Source organism: Callithrix jacchus, chromosome 22, assembly GCF_049354715.1.
Source record: "Callithrix jacchus isolate 240 chromosome 22, calJac240_pri, whole genome shotgun sequence".
In the NCBI taxonomy this organism is placed as follows: domain Eukaryota; kingdom Metazoa; phylum Chordata; class Mammalia; order Primates; family Cebidae; genus Callithrix; species Callithrix jacchus.
The window spans coordinates 27,088,331-27,103,014 of NC_133523.1; the positions used below are offsets into that span (position 1 = coordinate 27,088,331).

The 14,684-nt window shown below is 41.1% G+C and overlaps 1 protein-coding gene across 3 annotated transcripts in view; it reads left to right on the forward strand.

Annotated features, from left to right (window-relative positions):
* The first annotated feature begins 2,349 nt into the window (after nucleotides 1-2,349).
* The window catches only part of URI1 (URI1 prefoldin like chaperone), an 80,718-nt gene continuing 68,383 nt past the window's right edge, over nucleotides 2,350-14,684 (forward strand). For all 3 annotated transcript variants that reach the window (XM_002761974.7, XM_008987665.5, XM_017967767.4), the window contains exon 1: nucleotides 2,350-2,791. In XM_002761974.7, the coding sequence (XP_002762020.3) occupies nucleotides 2,669-2,791 (123 nt within the window). In that variant the 5' untranslated portion in view covers nucleotides 2,350-2,668. The remainder of the gene's footprint in view (nucleotides 2,792-14,684) is intronic.

Below are 14,684 nucleotides of genomic sequence, written 5' to 3' on the forward strand. Positions count from 1 at the left end.
GTAGGGGTTTGGTTGGAGGTGGGGAAGGCAGGTCAGACAATGCCAAATTCTAGTAGCATGTCTGGATTTAATTCTGGTTGCTGTGGGAAGCTATAGAGGGTCCTAGAAGAGAGACTGACATGACCTGATTCCCTTTTAAAAGCTCACCCAGGCTGCTGAGTGGAGAATAGTTTAAAGGTGTGTGAATCACATGTCTTTGGTGGCTCGTGATAGAAAATTGTCCTGGTTATTCAGAAAATTTACTGGCCTCTTAAATGGGAAGTTCAGAAGTGATGTAGACATCAGCGTTGGTTTCTTTAGCCCTGAATCAAACTCTGTGATGTTGTCAAATGACTGGTTCTGGTCTCAGCTACGCAGACTGCAGACATTTCATTCTGAGTCTTGGAATGTCTAGGTGGTCTGCCGGGGGCTGTGTGATACACAGAGTGCTACATGCTTTGTACTTCCTGGCCAAAGGGATAGACAGATTCCTTATGGGAGCACTTCCGAAGAGTGAGGAAGAACCTTCTCAGGCTGGGTTTGGTGACTTACGCCTGTACTCCCAGCATGTTAGGAGGCTGAGGCAGGTGGATCATTTTAGGCCAGGAGTTCAAGACCAGCCTGGCCAACATGATGAAATCCTGTTTCTACCCAAAAATTAGCTGGGTGTAGCGATGACACGCACCTGTAGTCCCAGCTACTCGGGAGGCTGAGGCAGAGAATTGCTTGAACCCAGGATGCAGAGGTTGCAGTGAGACAAGATGGTACCATTGCACTCCAGCCTGGGCAACAGAGCAAAAAGAAAAAAGGAACCTTCTCAGAAGCCTCTGGGAAATCTTGATTTAGACAGTATCACACACCAATTCTTGAACCAACTACTTACAGGGAAGATGCATCACTCCCCTTTGCCTGGAGCTAGGGGTAGGTCAGCTTCTCACAGGCACAGGACTATGTGGTCTATGGTTGAGCCTCTGAATGAGGGGAAGTGAGGTGGGCTGCTGCTGATGTCCATTACAAGGAGCAAGAGTGGGGGCAACAAGACCAGATCAATGGTTGCTGAGGTGGCAGGGGATGGAGAGATGATGGTGGTGCCAGAGGAGGTGGTTAAGCATGGTCAGGTTCTGGCTGTTCCAGAGGTGATGATGATTGGATGCGCAGTGAGGAAAAGATAGGAATGAACATTTATCTCTTCCCAAGTTGTCCCTGCTTTCTTTCTTTGAAGCCATAAAAATGAAAAAAGGCTGGATCTGGACTTGGGAGCTGGACTTGGCAGGAGTAAGGGAAGAGAAGCAGAGCAAGCAGGCACACCAGGCTGGGACTCTGCAGGCATCTCTCTGCCTAGTCCTGTCTGTATAATGTGGAAAGAACTGGACCCATCCTTACTGCTAGCGAGCAGAGCTGATAGGGCAATGCCACTTCCACGCAGTTAGGTTAATAGGAGGCTATAGGAGGAAGTGGGCAAAGGAGTTCTTAAATAATTGTAACGGGCAGGAGTGGTGGCTCACACCTGTAATCCTAGCATTTCAGGGAAGCCAAGACAAGAGGCTCGCTTGATGCCAAGACAAGCCTGGTCAACAGAGCGAGAACCCGCCTCTACAAAAGATAGAAAAATTAGCAGGGTGTGGTGGTGCGGGCCGGTGGTCACAGCTACTCCTGAGGCTGAGATGGGAAGATCGCTTGAGTCTAGGAGTTCGAGGCTGCAGTGAGAAACGAGCACTGCTGCACTCCAGCCTGGGTGACAGAGACCCGTCTCTAAAAAAAGAAAAAAAAAAAGACGAAAAGTTGGGGGAAAGTTATCCTTGAAAAATTTCTTAGTCCATTCATAGCAGCATATTACAATTAATACATAGCTTAATTTATATTACAGGAAATACAATGTGTACAGTAATTAATGCACATGCAAAATATAATTGTATATTTCAGTTCACTACAAAGGCACAGAAAAGAGTTGAATTTGCTAAAATTAAATGTGCTTATGAAACAGCTCTAGTATATGAATTAAGCTCCTAGATACAGATGCAGCGCCAAACGACGGGGGAAAGAGATGGGGTACTCAAGGCGACACCGGGCTCTTGTTGCCGAGGGCTTCCTGCCGTGGAACTTCTCTAGAATGTAACCTTTTTTTTTTAAGGTTCCAAAGCCTATATTTAATACTTTCATATACGTAATCTCAAAAAAAAAAAAAAGAAATATCGGCATAGAATGTAAGCTTAACGAGGATTACAAACGCTGCCCTGCGGCGACCACCGCCAGCCTCAGCTACTAGGTCAGCACTTCGCGCACTCTCCTGGGGGCGGGGCCTGCGCGAGATGGGCGTGTCAGGGCGGGGCCTGCGCGCTAGCTTCCGGCGTGCCGCGCGGGGCGGGGCCTGTGGGGAGGCGCGGCCGCCGCGGGACGCCTGGTAGGGCCCGCGCCGGAGAGGCATCTCGGCACCTGGCGGTCGGCCTGCTACTCGAAGCCCGCGGCGGGTCGGCGGCGGCATGCACGTGTGAGATGCGGCCGCGGGCGGCGCGGACGCGAACAGCAGCAGCGGCGGCGGCGGCGGCGGCGGCGGCGAGCGCGGCCTGTTGGGCGCGGGGCGCGCGGTGCCTGAGGGCGGGCGCGTGGGCGCTGGGCAGCCGCCACCCGCGCCGCCTGCGCAGGCGCTGGTTCAGGACTCACTCACCTAGGTGAGGCCCGCGGGCCCGTCATGGAGGTGCCCACCGTGGAGACGCCCTCCGACCCTGAGCCCCCCTCGGCCCCGGCCCCGGCCCCGGCCCCGGTTCCGCTGCGCGCCCCGGACGTGGCGCGGCTGCGCGAGGAGCAGGAAAAGGTAACTGGCAGCCCCGCGCCGCTTCCGCCTCCGCCCGCCGGGCCGCCCCTGCCTGTGCTCAGGGCCGCGGCCCCGCGTGGCCTGGGCCCAACTCCTCGGATTCCTGGAGGAAACCGGGAGAAACTTTTGTCACGTGCTTCTGTTGTCTTTGTCTGCAGCCCTTTGACCTGACAGCTGAGGGAGGGGTGTGGAGCCCATTCGCCTGCCCCGGAAAGGGGGCTTCAGAGTTGAAGGCGTGCAACAGCGCGTGGGAATTTGGGGGCTGGGGCAGCACGCTGTCAACCGAAGCGTTCGCCTTAATTTTTGTAGCTTGTAATGACCTAAACATTGCTTAAAATGTATACTGTTATTTGCTCTTTATTTGTTTGCACGGAAAAGTTTTACTGCGTTTGTCATGATAATGCTTCCTGTGCAATATTTGGTTATTTAGTATTTATCACAATATAATGTCATTTAAACAAAATAGAGAGTCTCACTATGTTGCCCAGGCTGATATAGAACTTCTGGCCTCAAGCGATCCTCCCCGCCCTGCCTCCCAGACTGTTGGGATTACAGGGGTGAGTCACCGGATCTGGCTCATTTTTACACATTTTAATTTCATTGTGTAATAAATGAATTTTAAACTACCGGTGAAGAGGGTACTAAGTCTGGTATTTCCTGGTGGGACTTTACATAAAGAAGTGTTCCCAATTTAAGACACAGTTTTATTGTTAAAACCGATTTTTCTGTGGATTCTGTGGTCTTTCAGACTGATTGTCCACTGAAGTGTCTTGAAATTATTATTTATAAAAGCAGTATTTAATTTGCTTAAAATATTTTATGTCATTTATGGAAGAGCATCATGGGCTATAAAGGGTTAGGAAGTTGCTTCAACATCATAAGCACTGTAAAAATTCTTAACTTTTTAATTGAACATTCCTGTGTAAGAACGACTGCTTACATAGGTATAGAAATATACACAGTTCAACTAGTTGAGGGTTTTGATAGAACTTAAAAAAAAACCCGTTTGCTTGGAAACCACTTGTTGGAATGAACTGCGGGAATCTTTCTTACTTTGTTCTGGTTGGTTTATTTTGTGGGTTGGATTTTCATTTCTCAGTCACTTTTCTCTAATAACGCAACGGTTGGGTTTGGAAGCCTATTTTCAAAACAAGAGTTTAAAAATCCGGTGGTTAGCGAGGTGACTCACACTTGTAATTCTAGCTGTTTGGGATGTCAAGGTCGTCGAATCCCTTGAGGCCAAGGAGATTGAGACCAGCCTGGGCAACATAGGGAGACCCGGATATACAAAAGAAAAAAGCCCAAAAAATTAGCCAGGCATGGTGGTGCACACCTGTAGTCTCATGTACTTGGGAGGCTCAGGTGGGAGGATCACTTGAGCCCAGGAGTTTGAGGCTGCAGTAGGCCGTGGTCATGCCACTGCATTCCACGCTGGGCAACAGTGTGAGACCTTGTCATTAAAAAAATAAAAATAAAAAGTTAATTAGTTTGGCATCTTTAAATTATAAGACATTAGTGCATTTTTTTTTTAAAAGAATAGAAAAAGAAGAAAGAAAAAACAGCTCCTTATGAAGTCTTACTCCTTTGGGCAAAACTTTGTATTTTTTTATTCTTTCAGAGAATGTGACAGACCCTCAGAGGATGGTGTTTCTATTGCCTCTCCTCTGCTGCAGTTCGTTAATTTCACCTCCTGCTGACTTGATATATTTTCTGCCATTTGGCATGTTAAAAAGATATCCTTAGTTTTATTCTGATGTTAGTGTGACTGAAATGCAAAGGATACTTTTTGGGGTGCTCTGAACAGCTTTCTGGTATCATGTTGAGTTACATTGGAAGAGAGTAACTGCTTTTTCAGTTAGAGTCTCGTGGGAAACTGAATGACTGTTTCCTGTAGACATTGTGCTATCAAATTATTTTTCTGTGTTGTGTTAATGTTAATTCGGCACACGAAATAGCCACGTGTATATCTGTCGTGGGTGTGTAAAATTATCCCCAGTTCAGGAAAAAGTGCGTCAGTATTTAATCTATCTTTAATAGAAGCATCTGCTTCAGTGGACAGGAGACCCCACAAGGCCACAAAATAAACTGGTTAGTTGGCTGCACTGTAATTACGGTGTAGTACAGGAAAACTTCGCAGTAAATAGGCAGTGAAAATTTTTTTGTGAAGCACTTTATTTAGGCTTTAAAGCCAGCCCAGTTGTGGAAGTACCTTGAGTTCTAGTAAAGGAGAAGCATCGTGACATCCTGAGTGTAGAAGGGGAAAATGTCATCGTAGCTTTACGTGTGGCACTTGATATTCCTTTATGTAAGTTGAATCAAACATGCTTTTAAACTCTTGGCCTTTCCTACCTGTGTTTCATGAGACAGAGTTAAATTCTGCAGAAAATGATTTGAATGCCTATTCTCAGTTTCCCCTGGGCGGATACCTACCTAGTTGGCTTTAGATGCAGAGAGAGAAATGAGTTCCTTACATACTGTGGGTGCCTTAGGCTTAGAGTATAATCTTCTCTGGGAGCCTTAATTGAGAGGGGCTGGTAGGTAATGTGGCTTAAGTGTTGCTCATTAGTTTTGTTCTTGCTTGTTTTCCAAATTCAGCTAAGGAGTGTAACAAGTTTTACCCTGTTTTCTTTATTGTATAGACTCTGGAACATGGAATAAAAAGGAAAAAAAATTGGCAACCTGAGGAGGAGGACAGACAAGGGGCCTGAACAAGCCACAACCTCTAAGTGATAACATCTGTAGTCGGTGGCTGGGAGCACAAGTTTTACCATTGCTGTCACTTACAGAGTCAGTGATGAAGCATATCCAAAACAATTTGTTTTAGTTAAAATTTTGGTTTGTTTCTATTTTGATCTAGCAAAAAACATGTAAGAAACATTCCTTGCAGCTTTGTTCATGATAGTGAGAAAAACTAAAAATCCAACATTAGGGGATTGGTTAAATAAATCAGGGGCTATTATGTAGGCATTGAAAACCAGGACAGTATGTGTAGGGTGGTTCCAGTTATGTGTAAATATTTACACATTTTATATAGGAAAACACCATTGTTTTAAAAGTACACAATTTTATTATTTTACTTGAAAGTTTGTAATATTGGATGGGACTTTTCCCCCCCCCAAAAAAAAGCTATCGATAAAACTTACTTTTAATTTTAACAAAAATTTGAATGTTATTTTAATTGCAGAACACTTTCTGAGCCTGGAAAAATGGCTCTTGGCTAGTTTGAACATCAGTTCGGCAGGTTTATTTCTTGGTTACTTCAGAGCTGATATATGTAATTTATTCAAACAGCCATCTCCCCCCGCCCCCCTCTCCCCCCACAAAGGTTTTGTTTAATCTTCATTTGTTACAAGATACAGGGAGAGGAGAGAAATTCAGCTCATCCCCTTTTTATCCCTTCCTTTTAACTAAATCTGTTTTTACTAATAGCACTAAAATATTTGTTGGAAAAATGGAAGCTTAACCTGTCTAGACTGTGACCTATGCCATAAAATGTATGGTCTAGGACTGGTGTGGAGTGTCTCGGGCTGTTGAGGGAGGTTTCCTTGTCCTTGTACTTCCTAAGATCTTGCTAAATCTGGTTTTAAGAATTGCATTATGTTGAATTTTGGTGTCTTGGCTAAGGTGATGTTTCTGAGATATCTGTATTTTATATCTCTGGATACTATTCGCTTTCATTAGCAGAACTACTGAGATTTTATTGTAATATTTTCAAAAGTGGTATATCCAGTATTGTTTTTATAGGCTTATTTGCAGGATAATAGTAGGATTAGGAAATTCATTAGGATAACATATTTATTATTGAGTGCCTCATGTAATTCTCACTTGGAATTTTGGAATAGCTTATACTTCCTGATACAGAGCCATGGGGAATTAAATGCATTAAGAGTAAATATTTTAAATTTTTTATAAAGCAGAACAGCTAATTTAACTTAATGGAGGGTTTTCATGTTTCTTGTGATAAACTAAACTGCACGTAGTTTAAGGAGCTGTCAGCCACATAGGCCGTGTAACAGCTATTCTTTCCAAGCCTAGAATCCATGCCATAGAATTTATGCAACAAGTATTTAATGAATATCTACTACATGCCAGGCATGTTCTGCTGAGCGAGCAGTAATAAAATACAGAAAGTCCTTGTTTTCATGGTTACACTCTCAGGGTAAAGGCATGCGGTTACATAGCCTTAACATGGCTGTTTGGTAGGTACGGCTAAGTAGAAAAACAGGAAGATAAGAGGCCTGTAGAGAATGTGGGATGTGAGAGGAGGGATGGCTTCTTCTGTAAGCCATCAGAGAATGCTTCTTCGTTAGGTTCCATTTGAACAGAAACTTGAAATAAGTAGGGAGTGAGCTATGTGGATATTTGGAGTATGTTTTGGTGAAGAGCTTTCTAGCTAGCATTAGAGTAGTACCAGATCATTGTAAGAGTTTTGGTTTTTATGTTTGTGTGATGGGAAACCATTGGAATGAGTTTTGAGGCTGATCTTAAATTATATCAATTTGTCATGCATATGTGAAGAAATGGACAGATGGAATTACATTATAGGGAGCAACTCTGTGTGTGCCACGCATTGTGATAGATGTTTACAGATTCGATCTTAGAATTTTCATTAATGCTATTTATTTTTCAGATGCACAATTTGGGTGGTTTCTAGTTTTTGCCTGGAACTTTCTCATGGAGCATTTGTGTCTTCAGTTCCACTTAAAATGCGTTTTCTAAGGTGGTTATTACCTTGGTAGCAGTGCACAGAAGTTCTCCCTACTTCAGTCTTTACCACCATGTGTTTTTTCGTATACGCTGGCCATTCTTGTGATGAATAATGAGGTTGATGACCTTTTCAAATGTTTATCGGCTATTCAGATTTTTGTGTTTTGTGTGTGTGTGTGTGTGTGTGAAATACCTGCTCATCTCGTATCTATTTTCTGTGGGGTTGTTTGTTAGATTCTAATTGATTCATAGCAGTGACTGCCTTTCCAATTATTTTAAGTTTCTTCCCTAATCTGTGGCTTGACTTGGAGCATTTATAATGGTGTCTGTCTTTTGACAGACATTCTTAATTTTAACAATTTGTTTCCTTTATGGTTAGTGTTTTCTGTCCTGTTTTTAAGAGGTCTTTCTTACTATTCTTCTGAAGATATCCTCTTATATTGCGTAATAGAAGCTTTATTGCTTTGCCTTTCACGTTGAGATTTACAATCTACCTGGAATTGGCTTTGTATATAGGGGGTGATTGAGGTCAGGTTTCATTTTTCACTGTATGGATACCTAGTTGTCCTATCAGCATTTATCGGAAAGAGTGTCAAGTTTTCACTGCATTGTCATCTTTGTCATAAATCACGTGACTCTGTGAGTAGATCCGTTTCTTGACTGTGCTATTGGCTTGTCTGTTCTTGCAGCAAACCTACCCTGTCTAAGTCATTATGACTGTAAGTTACCATGATACCTGGTAGTGTAATTTTAGTTGTGGTTCCTCATGATTTCCTTTATTTTATCCTTTCCAGTCTCTATGCTGTTTCTTTTTCTTGCCTTAGGTATTGGCCAGTTCAAATGGTGGTTTGGGCATCAGGGGTCAACTTTTGAACATTTACCATTAAGTGTGATATTTACTGTAATTTTTGTATTTGCTTTTTATCAGATTAAGGAAATCTCCTTATACTCCAAGGTTGCTATGAGATTTTATGAGTGGTTGTTGAATTTTAGAAATGTTTTTTCTAAGTTGACTAATTATAGGTAATGTATTGAAAAGAGTATATTTGTCCTTTCTAATGTTGAAGTTACTTATTTCTTAAGGCACAGTTGTAAGAACTGGGCAATACTAAAGGCAAGAAATATATAAAGAGAAAAGAAAATGGGACATAATGTTAACTGATTCAACAGTGTTCATTACATTGTTCTTTCACCTTTCCTGTAGTTTTATAATTTTTCAAATAAACAGTTGTAGTCTAAGGGGGAAAAGCTGCATATGAGAGAGTAAAAAGATTGAGACATTTATCTGGCGATTATGTCAAGTGACAGAAGCTAAAAGGTTTTTAAACTCAAAATGAACACATCAGGTGGGAAAACAGAATCAAGCAGTTATGGCCAGCCAAATCAGATTCCACATACCTCCTTACCCCTTTTCCCCCAATGTTTTAAGACCATTCCCATCTTTTGTTCCAATCTGGAGAAGCCTAACCCAATGAAAATGGGTTTTTTCCTTCTTGAAATACTGTTTTATGTTTATTAACAACTTCCAAAGGACTAAAACCAAAGGTGTCTCTTCTTATGGCACATTACTGGCACAATATTAAGTGCCAACAACAAGAAGTTGATCTAAAATAAAATGAAACTTACGGCTGGGCGCGGTGGCTCATGCCTGTAATCCAAGCACTTTGGAGGCCAAGGCCGGGCAGATCACCTGAGGTCGGGAGTTCAAGACCAGCCTGACCAACATGGTGAAACCCGCCTTTAAAAAATAAAAAAATAAAAAAAACTTACAAGTAATGAGTTCTGAAAACTTACGTACATACAAAATGGAATGTGCCTTTGGCCAGTTCAAATGGTAGTATTGGGCATCAGGAGTCAGCTTTTAAACATTTACCATTAAGTGTGATATTTACTGTAATTTTTGTATTGGCTTTTTATCAGATTAAGGAAATCTCCTTATATTCCAAGTTTGCTATGAGTTTTTATGAATAGTCATCACCATTTACCATCTAGGTCCAATGTATCCTTTTTATTGTTTATATTTTTAACTAAATTTTGCAAATAATTTACAAGTCTAAAAATAAGGAATAGTGAAAAACAATTTTATTGGAAAGTTTAATCAGAATTTAAACACAGCAGTTCTCTTTATATTAAGCAAATCTCGATGCACAAAGATTATGAGAGATTTAAAAACGCTGCCACATGTCAGAACAATGGGATTGTCTAGGTTTTTGTTGCAGTTTATTGCATGACGTCCTTCTTGTTGAATGACTGACTGGATGGGAATGTCCTATTTCCTTTTTGTTCTTGCAAGTATAGTGTTCACTCATTGATTCTTTAGTTTTCCTCATTCAAATCAGACAGTCTTTGTTTAACATTCACTAAGTTCAGATGTGTGTAGTTTTCTTCCTCCATTGTCATGATCTCTTCTAGGACTTACAGAGATAAGCCATTACAGAATCCCTGCTTTCAAGAACCTATTTCTGGTGACTTCAGGGTTTTTTTCTCCTAGCCTCTGACTTGAAGAAGTTCAAAAACTTACAGGTGTAGAAGAGGAAATAGAAGTTAGAGATCTTTTATTCTAGCAATCTTATTGTGGTAAATATATTTAATAAAATTTGCCATTTAACAATTCTTTTGTGTATACTTTTCAGTGACATTGATTATATTTGCTGTTATGTAACCATCACTGTTCTTTCTAAAACTTTTTCATCACCCCAAACAGAAACTCTGTACCCATTAAGCAGTAACTCTCCCATTCTCCCCTCCCTCACACCCCTCCTCAGTTAAGATTATATGTTTTGTTGCTTGTGTTTTTGGTGTCATATCTAAGAATCCATTGCCAGATTCAAGGTCTTGAAGATTTATACCTATGTTTTCTTCAAGGAATTTCATGATTTTAGCTTTTATATTTAGGTCATTGATCCACTTTGAGTTAATTTCTGTATATTCATTGATTGTTGATTTTTGAGAAAATTCATTTAGGATATTGTCATCTGAAGACTCATAATCTGAGATTTAATTTATGCTCTCATTTCACCATCGTCACGAGTGTCTTTCTGTGCTATCCAATGTGGTAGCCATTAACCACATGTGGCTATTATACTTAAATTTAAAATTCAAATTAAGTAAAATAAAAATTCAGATTTTTGGTTACAATAGGCACATCTCAAGTGCTCATTAGTCACATTTGGCTATTGGCTGTTGTATTGGTCTGTGCTGAGGAAGATTCGCATCATCAAAAAAAAAATTGGACTTCATTGGTTAAGAGTGCTGCTAGCTCTTTATATTCATAATCGGACTTGTTTAATAATAGTGAAGTACCTTCCCATCACTTTTTTCCTCTTTCCATCATAGGCAGAAAATAAAAAATCTGAATTCTCAACTGTGTTTATTGAAAGCTAAAGGCAGACTATAAAGATGGTGTCTGCTATCATTTGTACTTTCTTCAAAGATGATGCAATACCTGAGGCAACTCAGTGAGAAAACGGGAGGATGATACTTTACTGTTGATTGCGTCGTCCTTCTGAGTGATTCCATAATTTCATTTTCTCATTTTCTTACTATTTAGTTTTTGGGTTTTTTTTTTTAAAAACATAGGAATAGTTGATCATAAAATAATTGCTAAGGTGATGATGAAATGGCAAGATGCAGGAAAAATACAATCACTAGGATCCTGTAGTGTATCTTTGACTTACAAAGACACTGTACCCATATGGTAATTGCAATATAAAATGTGGTTTTTTTTCTTAATAGGCATTTAAAAAAAATTCCTTGGAAGGCTTCTAAGAGAGGATAAAAGTCATGAAATATTAATCCTTGCAAATGGTAGAACTGCTCTCAAGAAAGAAACTAAAAATATAAAACTGGGTTCAATGGACCCTGACTGTATACCCTGATGCTTTGAATTCAAATCTATTACCACAAGATTCTTCTTAAACTTTCCCCAGTCTATATTTGAATATTTCCTTTAATAGTCAGAACCCTGGTTTTCAACCTCTGTATTTTTTCAGTTACTCTATCCTGCAATATATACAAAATAGCTTCAGAATTACATTAATACCACTGCCAATAGCAAATCTATCAAGTAAAGTTCAACATTTCTTTGCCGTTCCATTGACTTTTATATAATTAATGCTTTTGGAGTGTACAGTTAGGGTACTGATCTCAAAAGTTACTTGAATTATTTTTTTCTGTGAAGTTACAGCTTGCTCTGAGTGAAGAGACCCCCACCAAACAGACTTTGTGTGAGCAACATGGTTGTTTTTTCACCCGGTGCTGGCGGGCTGAGTCTGGAAAGAGAGTCAGCAGAGGGCAGTGGGAAGAGGGCAGTGGGATGGGAGTTGGTTTTATAGGTTTGGGGTAGGCAGTGGAAAGTTACAAAGTTACAGTTTAGGGTGATTTTTGCAAGCTGGGAAGGGGGTTGTAAGTACAGTTGCCTTATCAGTTGAGGCAGGAATAAGGAACAATAGAGGAATGTCTCAATTTAATTAGGTGTTCATTCTTTCTCTTTTCATGGTCTTCCAGTTACTTCAGACTTTCTAGTTCCAGGAACTTATCTGGAGTGTCCCTTCGGTTCACAGAGGTTATCATGGTGTTCATGGTGCAGTCAGTCAGCCTAAAAGACCTTACAATATGTATTGAATCTTAATATTTGCTTTTTAATCTTTTCCACTTAATTGCATTTTATAAATACATGAAAACATTTATGTGATTCAAAATCACAGCTATATCCAAAGTTATCCCTACTGAGGTAATTCTGATTAATTCTCATTCCTGCTCTTACCTACTGTTGTCAACACGTTTATAACATGGGGAAAAATCCACACCAAGACAATGGATCACTCAGCAAGGCTAGTTTACTTCCTGCAGGAAGGGTGCAACTCGCTGGCAGTCTTGCCATGAGAACTCACCTGAACAAGGAGACAGGAGCATTTACATAACCTGCCACAGTTACCCTGCTGCTGTGTCCAGTTGCCATTGAACAGGACCTCACATTCTATGCTTGATCCAATTGGCTAAAAACTTGGAAATTTTCTGAAGAAGTAAAGGCAGAGGAGAACAAAGAAAAAGTAACTTGAGGAATGCTTAGAGAAGTGATAGCATTCCAAATAAGGAAGGGGAATAAGCTATGACCTGAAACTTGCCTGGGTTTGCCTAGGTATGTCAAGGCAAATATCTAGCCTAAAGTGTAAGAACTAAGAATCCAAGATGCACTTATTTCTTTACTATAACTAACTGCTACTATAAGATTATTAGCACAATCTAAAGCAAATTAACCTTTGAAGAAACTATCATTTATTTGTAATGAACTAAGAAGAAAGCTTTGAAGAGGAACCTTTTATTTATTCTTATTTCCTACACCTACCCCTATAGATAACCTTTTTTTTTTTGAGACTGAGTTTTGCTCTTGTTGCCCAGGCTGGAGTGCAGTGGCACAGTCTTGGCTCACTGCAACCTCTGCCTCCTGGGTTCAAGCAGTTCTCCTGCCTCAGCCTTTCAAGTACCTGGAGTTACAGGTACCTGCCACCATGCCTGGCTAATTTTTAAAATATTTTTAGTAGAGATGGGTTTCACCATGTTCGCCAGGCTGGTTTCAAACATCTGACCTTAAGTGATCTGCCCACCTCAGCTTCCTGAAGTGCTAGGATTACAGGTGTGAGCCACCGCCCCTGGCCTTGATAACCGTTTTCATTCACTTTTGATCAGTCCTACCTCTGTTCCTTCTTTAAAAGTAATTACATGTGGCTGGGCGTGGTGGTTCATGCTTGTAATCCCAGCACTTGGAGGCTGAGGTGGGTAGATCATGAGGTCAGGAGTTCGAGACCAGCCTGGCCAACATGGTGAAACCTCGTCTCTACTAAAAATACAAAAATTAGCTGGATGTGGTGGCATGCACCTGTAATCCTAGCTACTGGGAGGCTGAGGCAGGAGAATCACTTGAAGCTGGGAGGCAGAGGTTGCGGTGAGCCGAGGTAGCGCTACTGCATTCCAGCCTGGGCGATAGAGTGAGACTCGGTCTCAAAAAAAAAAACAAAAAAAAACTTACATGTGTTCACTTTATCTCTGTTCCATACTGCCTTCTACAAAATGTAGCATATTTTGCCTTTTGTTCATCTCATTAAATGATAAACCTGGGAGTTAGTTACTCTGGTTCATAGAGATATTCCTCATCCTGTTTTGTGGTTGCATAGTACTTTATTGTGTGTTTGTGTCATCAGATATTTTTCTGGTATCTTATTGATGGGCATTTGGTGTTTTTCAGTCTCTTGATAGTACAAATAATGCCTCAGGAAATCACTTTATGCATATGTTGTTTCTCATTTGTGAAGTAGCTTAAGGTGGAGTCCTAGAGATGGATTACTGAGTCAAAGGATAAATTTGTTTAGCTTTATCTATATTTATAACCACCCTCTCAATGAACTATTACCTTTAATTTAGTTTATAATATGAAATAAAAACACATAAGAGAATTAGAAGGGTATTTTATCTGAAAACTAGGAATTCCTTGAATTGGCTGTTTCCTGTGATCTTCAGTGCCATTTTCCCAGTTACCAGTTTTTTCTTTTCTTTTTCCCAGTTTCAAGCGATTTTACTGCCTCAGCCTCCTGAGTAGCTGGGATTGCAGGTGACCGCCACCACCATGAGCTAATATTTGTATTTTTAGTAGAGATGGGATTTCACCATTGTTGGCCAGGCAGGACTCAAAACTCCTGACCTCAGGTGATCTGCCCTCCTTAGCCCTCCAAAGTGCTGGGATTACAGGTGTGATAATCCCACTGGGTCAGCCACTGTGCCTGACCCAGTTATTTCTTACAAAAGAGGCAGTAATTCCTGGCGGTCTTGGCAGTTCCACTTTTGTTCCTCTTCTGACTATTTTCCAGAGTAGTCTTTTTTTTTTTTTTGAGGTAGAGTTTTGCTCTTGTTGTCCAGGCTGGAGTGCAGTGATGTGATCTCGGCTCACTGTAGTCTCTGCCTTCTGAGTTCAAGCAGTTCTCCTGCCTCAGCCTCCCAAGTAGCTGGGATTACTGGCGTGTGCAACCACGCCCGGCTAATTTTTATATTTGTAGTAGAAATGAGGTTTCACCATGTTGGCCAGGCTGGTCTCGAACTCCTGACCTCAGGTCATCTGACCGCCTCAGCTTCCCAAAGTGCTGGGATTACAGGCATGAGCTGCTGCACCTGGCCCAGAGTAGCCTCTAAGAAT